This window comes from Gavialis gangeticus, unplaced genomic scaffold (assembly GCF_001723915.1).
Source record: "Gavialis gangeticus isolate Ggan-Ray unplaced genomic scaffold, GavGan_comp1, whole genome shotgun sequence".
Classification (NCBI taxonomy): Eukaryota; Metazoa; Chordata; order Crocodylia; family Gavialidae; genus Gavialis; species Gavialis gangeticus.
Genome location: NW_017729022.1, coordinates 57,829,382 through 57,843,657, shown reverse-complemented (window position 1 = coordinate 57,843,657; position 14,276 = coordinate 57,829,382). Strand labels below are relative to the sequence as shown.

The 14,276-nt window shown below is 39.2% G+C and overlaps 1 protein-coding gene across 1 annotated transcript in view; it reads right to left on the bottom strand.

Moving 5' to 3' along the window:
* CDK17 (cyclin dependent kinase 17) overlaps positions 1 to 14,276 on the bottom strand; it is a 184,850-nt gene that overhangs the window by 86,260 nt on the left and 84,314 nt on the right. The window contains exon 2 of the mRNA XM_019515050.1: positions 225 to 373. Within this exon, the coding sequence (XP_019370595.1) occupies positions 225 to 342 (118 nt within the window). The 5' untranslated portion in view covers positions 343 to 373. The remainder of the gene's footprint in view (positions 1 to 224; positions 374 to 14,276) is intronic.

Genomic DNA, 14,276 nt, shown 5'->3' with positions numbered 1-14,276 from the left:
TTAAAATATATTTATATATGTGATAATACATTTGCTGTCCAAATTTAATCTTCAGCTGAATTATTCAAGATGCTATTTCAAGAAAACAATTTTGTATTACTCAAATGAGAAAGGAAATCCCAGGAAATTGCTAAAATATTGTAAACAATGGAATGTTCTTAGAAAAAGAAATGCTCAACTAGGAGTTTCCCTCAGTTTAAAGAGAAGGCAGCAAATATATTTACCATTATCTTTGCTACTGTTCTCTTCAATTGTCATTTGTTCAGCCAGCTCAGACAGAGATTCATCAATGGTCTGGCTTCCACGCAGCGTTAGGGAAAGTCTCCTCTTAAACTTTTTCATTCTATCGATGAGAAGTCTGGCTTAAGCAAGCCTGTAGAGAAAAAAAAAAAGAAGAGGATTTTTTCATTATTAAAAGAAAAAGGAAAAAGAAGAAAAATGCATAGGAATTAATTCCTGTGCATACTGTTATAATCTAACACACAAACAAATTTAGTTACAAAAAATGCAAGAAAATGTGGATAGTTTAGCTTGCAGGTAAGTGATACTCTGGCCTTTTCTTTTCTTTCTTTCTTTCTTTTTTTTGTTTTAAAGTATTTTTACTGGAGTTCAATCAACACAAAGGAAACCTAAAATAAAGGAAATTATATTTTAGGGTTTTTAAAACTCTAAAAAGTAATTTTAGTATTTTATCAACTCCTACAACACAGTTCATATAAAAATGTTTAAAAAATCTTTAAGTTATGTGAAGAAATCTACATTGTACTAATAATTTCATCAGAAAATGATCACTAGAAATTCTTGGCCAGTTCAGGTCTCCTTTATTTTTATTTTTTTTAATCTCTGTATTATCATTATTTGGGGAGACATTTCTACTAATATTGAATTTTAGTGGAACTTTTCTTTTTTTTCTTAAATTATGGGCTGATTCTAAGTTGGCTTCATTGACTCTGTATTAACAGATCATGATTTAAGTTTAGAGCCAAAAATTTACTCTAAAATGTGAAACAAAGATGACAATACTTGGTTCAAACACATTACAAGACGCAACTTAAATGTGGCTTGACATTTTTAAACAGAAGTTTTCATAAGACAAAAAGTTACACTTCACAATCTATTCAATTCTGAAGAAAATACCTTGTTTTTTTTAAGAAAAGGATGCCAATTTAAACCTATTTCCATCTGAAATTTAATTTTGTTGAATGAATTAAATAGCAGTAATTTAACAAGGAAATTCACAAAATGATTTTTTGTTCTTCTTCTGGCATGTTATTTAATGTATTTGGCAGAGTCAACATCACCGATTCCCTGGAGATCAGTTTTGAACATCGTATCTTAAGCACTAGCATGCATAAAGCAGATGGAACAATGGAACAGTCCCCATTGCTCCCTAGGTGGAGAGCATGATTCTCCGGCAACTTTTTAGCGGTCTGGTCAGGGGATTATGCTGAAAAAGGAAGTATTTTGTAGTACTGCACATTTCTCATACTCTCACAGCACAACTTGAGTGAAGCTGCTTTTTTTGGTATTTGAGCCAATCCCAGCACTGGGATCTAGGCAGAATAAGTGGAAGACCCTTTCAATTCCAAACCCTCTGCACTGCCCCATGGCACCTAAATTGACACTAAATGCTCATCTGCAGTTTAAAAAATAACTGCTTCATTGCTCCATCTGCTCCCAGGGGTGCCCGTCTGAGCTATGTCAGGAGTCCTAGAACAACAGTGGGCTATCTACCAGCTCACTGCCCAGCCTGGGAGGGCTGTGAGAAGAGCTACAACTGGTTTGGTCACAGAGCAGCAGCAGGCACCGTCAGTCGGCTCGTCACAGCAGGCTCTTATGGAACCCCCCAGCTCTCTCCCCCCCATTGGAGGGGAGAGGGAGAGACAGGAGCACTGTCCAAGGCCCCCTCACCCTATAGCACTACATGTAATTGTATAGATGTTACATGTGGTGCCACAAAACGTAAGTGTTTTGAACAGGAACATTTCCCTAGTACTGGCACCATTTTTGTAGCACTAACAGGGGTGTAAATGTCTGTTCCTTCAACATTTGTATAGCTACAAAACAAAACAAAGCCATCTGCAGCGCTGTAAATGTTACATCAGTCCAGGATCTAACAGGTGTCCCATCCCCTGCCCCACCATCAGGCACAGAAGAGAAGACAGTAAAAGAAAGCACAATGGCAGGGCTTGGGTAGAAGACAGAAGGCAATCCAGAGTGAAAGGTATGGGAAGATACACGCAACACAAACACATACTCTCCCAAAACTCAGGGAAAACTTGGAACAGCATGACAGGAGATGGCAACCCTCTGCAATCATTCATTGTTGGTACCAGCAAACAGAACCATTCCCATCTGCAAGAACAAACAGCAGCAAAAAAACAGAAGCCAGGAAGGAAGGAAGGAAAGGCTGGAGGTACTTTCCCCAATCCTGTGGAGCAGTGTTTTCCATAGGTGCTGGGACTAGCAGAAAAGTGCCGTGATCCCCCAAGAGAAGCTTGAGTACTAAGTGCTAGAGAAACCTCTCACTCTCCAAGCCCTTTTGCATAGTAAGTAGGACAAACTACAGAGAGTTTTTACTTCACCATTTTCACAAAAGCAGAAAAGACAAGGAACTGAAAAAGGAACAAGCACTAAAGTAATCCCCAAACACTCCTGCTGTAAAACTGGATGGCATGGTAGGCATGTCTGGAAGCAGGGACTGGGATACTGCTTATAGTGGATTTTTCTCTTCTTCAGTTAGACAGATTAATTTGTGGACAGGAACAAGAAGAAATTTGTGAACAGAAAGAGGCAGCAAGAGAAAAGGCACAGCTTAGCCAGCACTACTTATAGACATACAGACATAGCAGGCCTTTACTCCACTATTTTGTATGTACACACGTCTGCTGGTCTTTCATACAGTAGCAGGGTAGCATACACAAAAGAGAAGAATTATGCAAAAATGTGAAACACCTCAGTTCTTTTCCCTCAAGCAGAGAATGCAAAAAGTAAACCAATTTTTAAAAACGTATTCACTTTACTGATTTACTGAAGTTCACAACTTTTGCAATTATGATTTTTAGACTAATGATATCCCTTTAAAATTCCTTTTAAAGTGTTCAGCTGACTCACTCTTTGTCCTGCCTATTGAGAACATTCTAAACAAAAGGGGAAAATCAGATGGAAGTGGGTGGTAGTGGTGGGAGAACACGCTCATGAAAGGAGTCATGCATATGTTCTCAACAAACAGAGAGTCTAGATAGCACACTCTGTTAAAGTATGTTTAAAGATTGATTAAGTGAGGACCTCTGGGACTTGAGCCCAGAAGTCTGAGAGGGTGAAATACAGCAGTGAGACATTTGCAAATAAAGAGCCTGTTAAAGGGAAATAGGAAACAGGAGTCCAGCAGTAAGTGGGGAAAAAGGATGCCAAGATCAGTATTAAGACACAGTTCCACCAGAATTTACAGGAACACAGTTTTTCTTACCTCTGTCTAAACTTATATGCATTTAAAATCACACCACCATTTGCTATTTCTACTCAGGACAACCCAGAATTACGGTATGGACAGACATGCATTTGAAGTGCTCCAAATCCCAAAGCACTTCAAATTGAGCACATTTTACATATGCACTACACCCCACTACCATGAGCACTTCAAAATGGCCATAAATCCACGCAATAGTATGGGCTCTCCAGTCATGGATTTGGAAAGCAGGAATTGCTGAATGCCTCTCACCCTCTGGAGGTCCTCAAGTCCTGCGCACTCACTGTTGTCTGCCTGTTCTGCACCTCTAGCCCATGGGGATATCTTCAAAAAAAAAAAAAAAGCTCTTCAGTGTCCCCCCACCCCCGGATACTAATTTTTGAAGTTCTTTGGCCATCTTTATATACTTCTTCAGCTGTGAATATTGCCACCCTCACTGTTTACAGTGCTTCAAAGCTACTTGGAGCACTTCAAACAGATACGGAAAAGTGGACAAAATGTTGCTGTATCAGCTGTTAGTCCTTGTTATTTGAGAGCAGAATTCTCATTTTGAGAAAGTGAATTGGAAAAAAGATGAGAACAGAGAATGTTTCACTGAAAGCATTTATATTTAATATTTACAACTCATTCCACTAAAAAGCCCTGGTCATTCCATTAAAAAAAAAAAAAAAGGCCTGGAAATACACATTTCTGTGTTTAATTTTTTGCTCTCCAAAACAATAGCCTAAATTCCCCTTCCGTTTTTTTTCTCTTAAAATAACCAAACAACCCCCCACCCAACAACTAGATGTCTGTGTCTTTAGTCCACTCTAACCAAACTAGAGCTCTTCAGCCATATTCAGACAGTTTAAGTGAAACTACTGAAGGAAGAGAAGTAGTTCACTAAACACATTTTCATCTTTTGTTTATTATTTTCTATTTTTATTTTCTTCCATTCTTGTTTATTATTTATTTAAAGTAACATAAAGGAAAATTATGAGCTGAAGCACTGTGTAGTGATCACTAACACCAGTGCAAGTTTCATTTCAAAAGCTGTGTCCCCTCTGGGTCTCAGCCACGTCAGGATTTTGGTTTGCAGCTAGGAGATTTAGAAAGTTTGGTCACTTCTCTTCCAACAGGTTGCCTGAAGTCTGTATTTCCCAAAATGTGCTCTTGTCAACATAACAGAAAGCTTGTAAATGGATCTAAAGAAATCCTACGTGGGTAATATTTTAAGATAAGCAAGGCATGTCTACACGTGTTATTAGCGTGCAATGATAAAGTATGGCACAAATCGCACTGGAGTTTATTGCTCCCAAGCACGTTGTTGAATACGTGCCTGAGACTGCAGCATGTTGAGCTGGGTCAGAGCAGCTCCAGCTGGCAAGGGACCAAGGAAGTCAGTCTGGCTCAATGTGGTGCAGAGGGACTGGCTGGGGCACCAAGGTGCTCTAACGCGGGGCTGCCAGGCACACCCACATTCAAAAACCCTTGTGCCCCAGGCCAGCCCTGTCAGCATCCACACGTGTTGTGCACTAAAAAACTGCAGCAGGATAGTACTTGTATTTACAAATACTAACCTGCAGTGGAGTTTATTATTTTACTGCAGCCTAATAGGGCTGCATGTATAAATGCAGAAACTTTACTGTGGAGCTGACTAATTAGTTCCGCAGTAAACATCTTGTGTAGACATGCCTGCTGGCAGCCAGAAAGGTCTTCCACTTAAGCAAACAACAGAGTAAAGATATCTTCTTACAGGAATGTCTCAGGCTAAATTGTGCCTTAATCCTTCAGCTAAACAGCACATATACACCTATATCCAACTGATAAAGTCCTACACTAAACAATTTGCTTGAACAGGCAAGATGGTCCAATTAATCTTCCCAGTTTTCAGAAGCTTGTAAGAAACATTCTCATTATCAACTATTACAACATTAGGAATACTACCATTACACTGAGAACCTTCAAGGAGCAGAGTGTACCTTCAGAAGAGGGTGCCTAATGAAGAATTTTCTGCACAAAGTTCTGAGACAGCAATACTGTCTTATCTGATAGAAAACAACTATTACCAAGTAAGTACAATTATGAAACGGTATTAAGAGCCTTCATCATTGTTGGCTATAAGCATTCTGATACTTTAGCAATGATTCTCAGTTAGGGTGCATCTACACGAGATGTTTACTGCAGAGTTGACTAATTGGCTCTGCAGTAAAACGTCATTGCCTACGCATGTGGTACTATTAGGAAGGAGTAAACTAATTAACTCTGCCATAAGATACTACTACCAGACACAAGTACAATCCCACGGCGGAATTATTTACTCTGCCACAACACATGTAGACACTGTGCTGTATGAAGCACCCTCGTACCCCAGCCAGCCCCTCCACAGTACGTTGGGCCCAGTTGGAGAACCCCAAGGCTAGCAGGCTAAACCTTGGAGTATCTTGAATCTAAAGAGAGATGCCTCAATGTTATTCTTAGTATACCTTGTCACAAAGTATGCATCACCTCAAAATAACTCAAAAGGATAGGGTAAAGCACTTAACATACAAAATGGGGTAATCAGCATTACATTAGTGTAAAACAACTGGAAAGATGATGCAAGCCCCTAACCAAATTCATTTTGCCTGACCTAGTGAACAATTACCTCAGAAATAACCAGGAGTAAAACTGTACAAACATTAAGTTACACCAATTTAGGTTTCACCCATTTGCATCCATCTCTAGGTAACTAAAGAAAATAGGGTATCCGACACTCCTGCTGCCTAACAGGAAGGAACAGTAATAACTACCTATTGTGTGAACTATGGGTAGTTACCTGAGATGCTGCGCATTTCTGTCCGTCATTAAACCTTACGTAATTTACGCTGGCACACAACCTGATCCTTCTAGAAGTTACACTGATATATGTGTCAGTCTGTCCAGGTTCTAGGACCTGCCAGTTACATAGCTGGACTATTAGTTCTTCTTGCCACTGTAAGATGTAGTAACCACAAGTATGGCCTGATGCATAAAACGAATACACTTTCATGTAAGCACAAATTAAGTAAAGTAAGGCAGTCCTAGATATGTGGAAATTAAGCTTCAAAGAAAACTGCAAAAATGTATGTTCTAAGTGTACTACAATATATGCATCTCAGAGTTTACAAAAGAACTGAGGAACAGTCCAGATTCACTCAGCCCAAAGAACACCTGCAGGGATTTTTTTTTTTACCGCTGTTCGACATTTCCCTCTTCTGCCAATTTTAAAAGGTAAACACTTGTTTGTCCATGAAACAATAATCTTAAACTGAAAACTAAGTTAACATTATATTCCAATATGCAACGAATAGCCATGAGTAAATGCAACAAGACTGCTGATCTTTTCCCTTGAGCCCATGCCAACTGTGAGAAGAATCTGCACTGTCACTTTTATTTTTGAGTTTAGAGCAGAGTATAATACATATGACTGTTCCATTTTTTAAAATGCAGAAAATATTTTAAATCTATACTGAACAAATGGTTTTACAGTACCACAGAAGATATAAGGAACACACACTTGGATCTAACTAATGGGAATCCTACTTTTTTGTTGACAGAATGAGGACAAACTACTATCTGATACAGCAAAGCAAAACTGGCAGAGACATTTGTTCCACCTATATGCCAATATGAACTAAAACAAGCACCACTAATTTAAAAGGAATCACTACTTCCTGTGAATCATTTCCAAATTGATGATGTATAAGATTGTTTTCACATTTTCCTCAGAAATAATGTTACTGAAAAGATATAGTCACACTGCTGAATTTACACACTGCAGGACACCACTTTTTTCAAAATGGAAGAAAAATATTGATCCCATCCCTTAATCCACAATTAAATATGCATGTAAAACTAGACTGCACTACCTAATTCTTGTCTCTTCCCTGACCCCCTCCAGTTTAGTTGCCTATAAGTACACACTGAAATAAACTATACTTCATATCATTTTGAAACTGAGCTTAGCTATGAGTGAAATCAATGATTTTCAACATTTTCATACCAGGATCCTCTTTTCTAAACCAAAACCATCTTCTCTCCCTGGGTTTCTAATACAGTATGGAGCCACTTTTCCGTATGGTAATATACGTAACAGCAAGGTGATCTTACCTCTTAACATGTATTCATGGTGTTAACAAGACCTGGACAGTTTGACCTTAGTATAAGACCACTTATGTGGACTCTATGGGTGGAAGCAGTTGACTGTGCAGCCATAAAGTTTTTTTTATGGAGGCACAAAGCATGTTAAGTCTTGCACTGTGTCAGGGTTGACTGCTAAAAGTTTTTTTGCCAAGAGCTTAGACAGATTTGTATAGGGTGGTTTGGATACGGATGTTCCTGCCTCAAGCAGAGGGTGGATACTAGATGACTGCTGGATGTCTCTTCCAGCCTGACTTCTCTATGATTCTATGTTACTATGAAAGCAAATAGACATCCATACCCCTTGTTGTTCCAAAAACACTGTCTCGACAAAAGGTAGTAACAATTTGTGGCACTTGATTGTGACAGATGTCTATTTGTTTTATAGCTCTAGGCTGTCTGCACTCTCCAACTGCCCCAGGCAGGCAAGCTTGGACCTTGGTCCAGGAATTCCTGTGTAGGATTGGGCCCCTCAGCCTTCAGGAGAACCTGTCCAGCTTTCCCCACTTCCAGTGATATGTCCCCAGGATCTCCAGGGCGCATCTCTGGAGGCAGAGAAAGTTGAGGTCCCTCGCTTCCAGAAACATGCTTTGGAGATTGCTGGGGGCACATTTCTGGAAGCAGAGAACATGTTGCCTGTTGCCCCATAACGGGCAGAAAAATGGATGATGTGTGTTTTCCTCAACAAAGCAAATCAGCTGTGCCAGGACACATCCCAGCACACCAATCTGCTTCACTTGGTGACATCTGTTTCTAGCCTATAAGGTTCTGTTGAATGAAATGGAGTGTTGAGAAGGAGATTAAGACTCGTAATTAAAAAACAAAAAATAACCCTCAAGATCTTATGGTGATAAAGGAATGGTTGAAAGGAATACGTCAAATCCTCCATTTCAAAAAAAAAATATTTGCAGCTAATATATGCTTGACAAAAATTGCTTCAACAGGTTGGGAACAATATTTAAAATAACCAAGTCACTGAGGCCGCCCTGGGCAGATATGCAGTTAAAGGCACAATGGGACCTGATGTGCAATCCACGTAAGCGCACTTCCTGTTATGCCACACGTGCATGGGCAAGAGGTGTGTGTGGGATCAAGCATCAGATCCCATCATGCTATACTGCTGCTGCAAGGGGAACCTGGCATCCTGATTCTGAACCAGCAAGCTCTCCAGTCAGCTGAAGGAGCTCCTAGCCGGAGGATGGTTCAGCTGACGAGCTCTCAACCGGTGGGTGCAGTGAAGCCCTTGACTGCGACTCCTCCCAGCCAAAGAGCCATAGCTTTGGATCAGATGCAGGGTACTAACTATAGCATTTCAGACTGCTAAACTGCATGTAATATTTATGCAAGGTGCATGTAACATTTATGCTACTTTTCAATTTAGGTAGAGTAGGATGAATGCTACTTTATTAACATTTATTGGTAGCATGTTAGGAGCTTTCCAAACACATCAGCTCTTGTTCCAGATTTGCCAGCTTTTTTTCCTAAGTCTGGAGCAAACTAAAAAGGGATAAGTGAAATAATACATACAAGAAAATATAATTCAGCATTCACTTACAAGTGAACAAGAGAATAGGTTTTGCAAATGAGTTTAATACAAATTAAACCATGAACATGGAGCTGTATTAGAAAACACAGAAAAAACTGAAATTCTGACAAACTGGTAGACCAGGAAGGATGGGCTAACAAGGTTAGAGGCAGGAGACAGCAGACTAGGGCAGAGTTATATCACGTACCAAAGACAGTGGCAAAAATTTTCAGCTTGTTGATATCAAATGTGAAGTGGTCCATATGACTGGGAACATCACTGACAATAGTCCTCAAATGCTCTCTTAAGTACTGGCCCAGGATATTAAAAGAAAAGTAAATATTCCAAAGCTCCCTGATCTAGTTTGCTTAATCTTCTTTTCCATGATCTGAATGGTTCACCTTTTCACGCTCCACTAAACCTCAATCATGCCAACTACTTTGATAGTTAATTTCACACTACACATGTATCCAATCACATAATAAAATAATAATTTGTATTAACTTAATAAAAATCAATCATCTGGATATAATTGTTCCTAAATTAACAGAGTGATAGGTGTCAACTGTATCCACAACAGATTACTTTCTAAAACAGGAACAGGAAACACCTGGCAGGGACAACTGTCTGATTAAAAAAATCTATAAAGAAATGAAGCTTTTCATTGGATTTTCATTTAATAAGCTAGGTAAATTTAGACAGTAAACAATCTACTCCTCCCCTAAATAAATTAATTAATCAATCATACAATCTTACCTACCCAAAACAGTACTATTATCTGCACTGAAGAGTTAGCAACATGTCTCCTCATCTAGGCTTACAATAAGACAAAAACTTTTAGCGTCATTTAACTACGTCTAACACAGTATTGCTTCCTTCCAACTGCTGTTCTCTTCTGTAAGATAGAACTATAAATATGGTACTATTTTATTTAAACACATCTGTGCTTTTTGTTTATTCCAACTCACATCTGCTTACTCCAGAGACAAAAATAAAATGTTATTGTATTTTACTCCAGCTATCCTGAATAGAGAGATATAAAAGGCTGAGCTAGATTCTACTCTTCTAGTGTCCTCAAAAGAACTCATCACAAAGTTCCGATCAGTTATGTTGTGTAAGACCAAAACATCAGATTCGCATTAACTGAGAGCCTAAATAAGACCTAAAAAATAAAATTATTAATGATGAAAGAAGGAAAGAACCCTCTGTTGTCAACTCTGAGGAGTTCACAATGATGACAATTAGGGGAAAAATTATTTAGAAAGCGAGACTACTAGATATGAACATCATTAGAAGAAGAATATTTAGAACCCCAAAACAGAAAGAGTCAGTTTTCAGAGGACAAGCCCATTGTTGGTTATTTTATCTTAGACTCAGTTTGTAGTATCACATTGTAATGGTTGCAGAAACACTGAGTAGGACACAAAGGCTAGCTCCATTTATTCTATGTAGCAGGAGTGAAGGAATTGTGACAAGTAAAGCAATAATGATATGCCAATATCACCACCCCTACATGTACCTTTTGTGCCCAAATGGGCATAGCTTTTAACGTGGCTCCATAGCACAACGCCAGGGGAATGCAGAAACCCTCAAAGAAATGTGTGAAACTACACTATGCTACCTCCAAATTTATGCAAGTTGTTTGGATATATAGGCAGACAGGTCAAGAGTTTAAATGCACTTAGTATGAAGCTGCATTTGCCATTTATTTTTTTTTTTATTAATTTAATGATATAGTAGGAATACTGCAATTATTTCCAGTGGTGTAAAAAAAAAAGGCACTAAAATATTTTATTAAAATGCCAACATGCTGCCTGGTCTCGGCTAACAGAATATGCAATAGGATGAAAGACTCTGTCCCCATGCCAACACTAAATCATGGGGAGCGATTCACAATGTCCCTTTCAATGACTTCTTGGAATAAACTAAGAAATTCATGTACTGAATTGTATGCTTCTCATGGAAGAACCACAGGTTGGCACTTACAGAACTTAACTAACTCAAATTGTCAGCATTAGCCCTAAAAACAGAATGCTTCACAAAAGCTCCTAATCACAGGGAAATGCAACAGAACCTATTTCTCAGTGGCTGTAAATGGTACCTGCTTATTTCCTGAGACATCAATATATTACATGTTGTGTGTACAGGCATTCAGCATTATTAGAAATACGGGCTAGGGACCTCCAAAGATAATTAACAGCTTCCAATAAATTCTTATTATGATTTCCATTCAATTTTTTTTTTTTTTTTTTTGAAGTGGAAATGTTCATGGAAGCATTCTGCCATCAATAAAACATTCCAGTTTATGTATGTAAAAGTAATTTTATAAAAAATTGAAAGTTTTATGTATAGTCAGTGTATTCAATTATCAGCATCAGGAAACTGATAATACCCAGGACATCCACCAGTAAAATCAATGGAAACGTTTAAAAAAAAAAAAAAAAGACTTAAGAAGTAAGTACAAATCATTAGGGCAGTGATTCTCAACCAGGGTGTCATGGATCCTTCTAAGGGTGTTGCACACTATCAGCACTGACAGGTGTACAAACGCATACACGGCTCACAAGATAAAGCCAGAGATTCTAAATAGGAATCCACAGCATCCAAACCATTCTGACGTACCATGGTCTTTCTGAGTTCTTTGCAACAGAATAACACTCTTATTTTTCAGTAGTCAAAAAAAATAAGTAAAAGATAAAAAACTGGCATTTTCTGAGGGCTGCCTTGAGTCTAACAAGGTGGAAAACCACTGGATAAAGGGTTTGGCCCTTGTGTAATAGGTTGAAACAACTGGGGTACTCACAGTTCCATACTAAAAACATCAGACTTAAAAAAAAAAAAAAAGAGCAAAAAGAGAATTAAAGTAAACATTATTTAAATCTCTTGAAAATTGTTTAGCTGTTAAATTCCAGTTATGCTAGTCATATTACAAGGGGGGGGGGGAAACGGTCAGGTATACAAACAATTCAATTTAGCTTTTAATTTAAAAAAAATAAAAGTTTGGCACTTTATAGTATGAAACAGTAGATACTTCCCAGTCTAACCACATTAGAAAACTACTGAGAAACCAAAACAAAAACTTTAAGAAACAAAAACCCAAAAAGAGAGCGTTTTTAGTTTCTTCCATATAGTGTCCCATGTGTTCTGATTGTCAGCTTGTTACAAATCCTACCTAATTCTCAAAAGATCTCAAAAAGAGGGAGAATTGAATGGAGGACATTTAAAGTTTTCATGCGGAAGAGCTGTTTTAGTAATACTCAACTTTTCCTATTTAAATGATTGTATGTAGTTAGACATCCTGTTTTAGGAACTCAGGCAAAGTTCTCCAGAGACAAACAGAAAGCTGTCAATGTGGCAAGAAGTACAGGTCCCCTAATTTAACTGCACTAATAAAACTAGTGTAGCAGTCAATTCAGAATCATTCCTATTCAACCTGAGAACAGCAAGGATATTTTTAGACCAAAATTCAATTGGAAGGCCTGTCTTATTTTGCCTTATCAATAAATCCTTCTCTATCAACTAAAGAGACAATGTTTAATCCAGGTAAGCAGTCCTGGAAATACTGGAGTGGGATATGAAGCCAAGATAAAAAACAGCAAAGCAAAAAATACACACTCCAAATGGATTTTCATTAGCCAAATAACGTAAGAAGAGTGTGCACATTTTACTTGGGAAAATTAGTTCTTCCTGTAGTTCACAGCAGAATGCAGTAGAGCCCTGACCATGCAACACATGTAACAAAGGAAACAGAGGTTAAGCATAATGCAGGGACCTTACAATCTAGTAAGAGAACACAGCCAAATCAAACACTTCCATGTGCATGGCCTCATGTGCATGCATACATGCCCACACATTTTTAAAAATAACAAAAAAAACTGATGCATTTAGTAAGTTGACCTGAATAAATACTTACAGTATTCTTACAACTTTTTACAACACACAAAGACAAGATACATATCAAAATGCAATGGTGAAAACCAAAAGTGTCTTAGTAATGATCCTGACATGTTTTGACAAGGTATTTCAAAGAGAATAAAGGTGGAAGTATATGCTGACAGAGGGAAAGACTGCCAGTTGTAAGAAGTTACATCAATTAGCAGCCCAGTTTTAAAATATGTGTTTAGTCACATTCGTCTGAAGTCAGGCAGAAGGTAGGGCAACCTGAGAGACCAACTGATTCCGAGAGGCATGAACTTTCATAAGCAGAAAGCTATTTCTTCAGATGCTAATGTCTGATGAAATAAGTTGCTACCTGTGAAAGCTCATGCCTCTCCGAACCAGCTCGTCTCTCAGGTGTCACCTGCTAGTTTTAAAGTAATAATAAAGAATGAATCCAGTTCAGAACACATGCAACACAAAATGACCAGATTATACGGGTACATCTTCTTTTGTTAATATGAACAGACAGAACAGAGAACTATAAGCAATATGAGGCACTATCTGTTGTAAAAAAGTCCTACAAAAACAAATCACCTTTTCTTTCATAAAACACATACATTTGTTCCCAAAACCAGCTAGGGGAAATTGGGGTGGACATTATATGCAAGAGGTATAGATGCCCAGGGGTCCAGAAATGTGGTGGCAGAATGCTGCCTCTAGGCCTGTGCGAAGCAGCTAGTACTCGCTTTGGATTCAGCCGATTCGGGGGACAGTGACTCGATTTGGCTGAATCTGATTCAGAGATTCCAATGCTGCCGAATCTCCAAATCACACCCAGGCCCATCCCCCACCTGCTCTCCCAGCCTCAGCAATGGCTGTCCCGCCCCCCCTAGCTCCTGGCACTTTGAAAAAGAAAAGCCCCCTACTCACTAGCTGCTGCCCAGTGGGGGGGGGGGGCAATCCCACTGCTCCCCACTGCCGCTTGCCACATGGGGGGCTGTCATGAGCCTCCTGACCCCCACCTGCTTCCCCAGCCCCCCATGGCTGCCCTGCCCACCCCAGATCTGGCCCTTTAAAGGAAAAGCCCTGGCTCACTGGTTCCTGCCCAGCGGGGGGGCGATCCCCGCGGTCCTGTGCTGCATGGGGAATTGTGCAGACAGCCCCCAAAGCCCCGAGGCTGACGCAAGAGGTGGTGAGCCTGGAGGTTTTTTTGTTTTTCTTAAAGGGTCAGAGCTGGGGCGGGTGGGCAGGGTAGCGATGGGG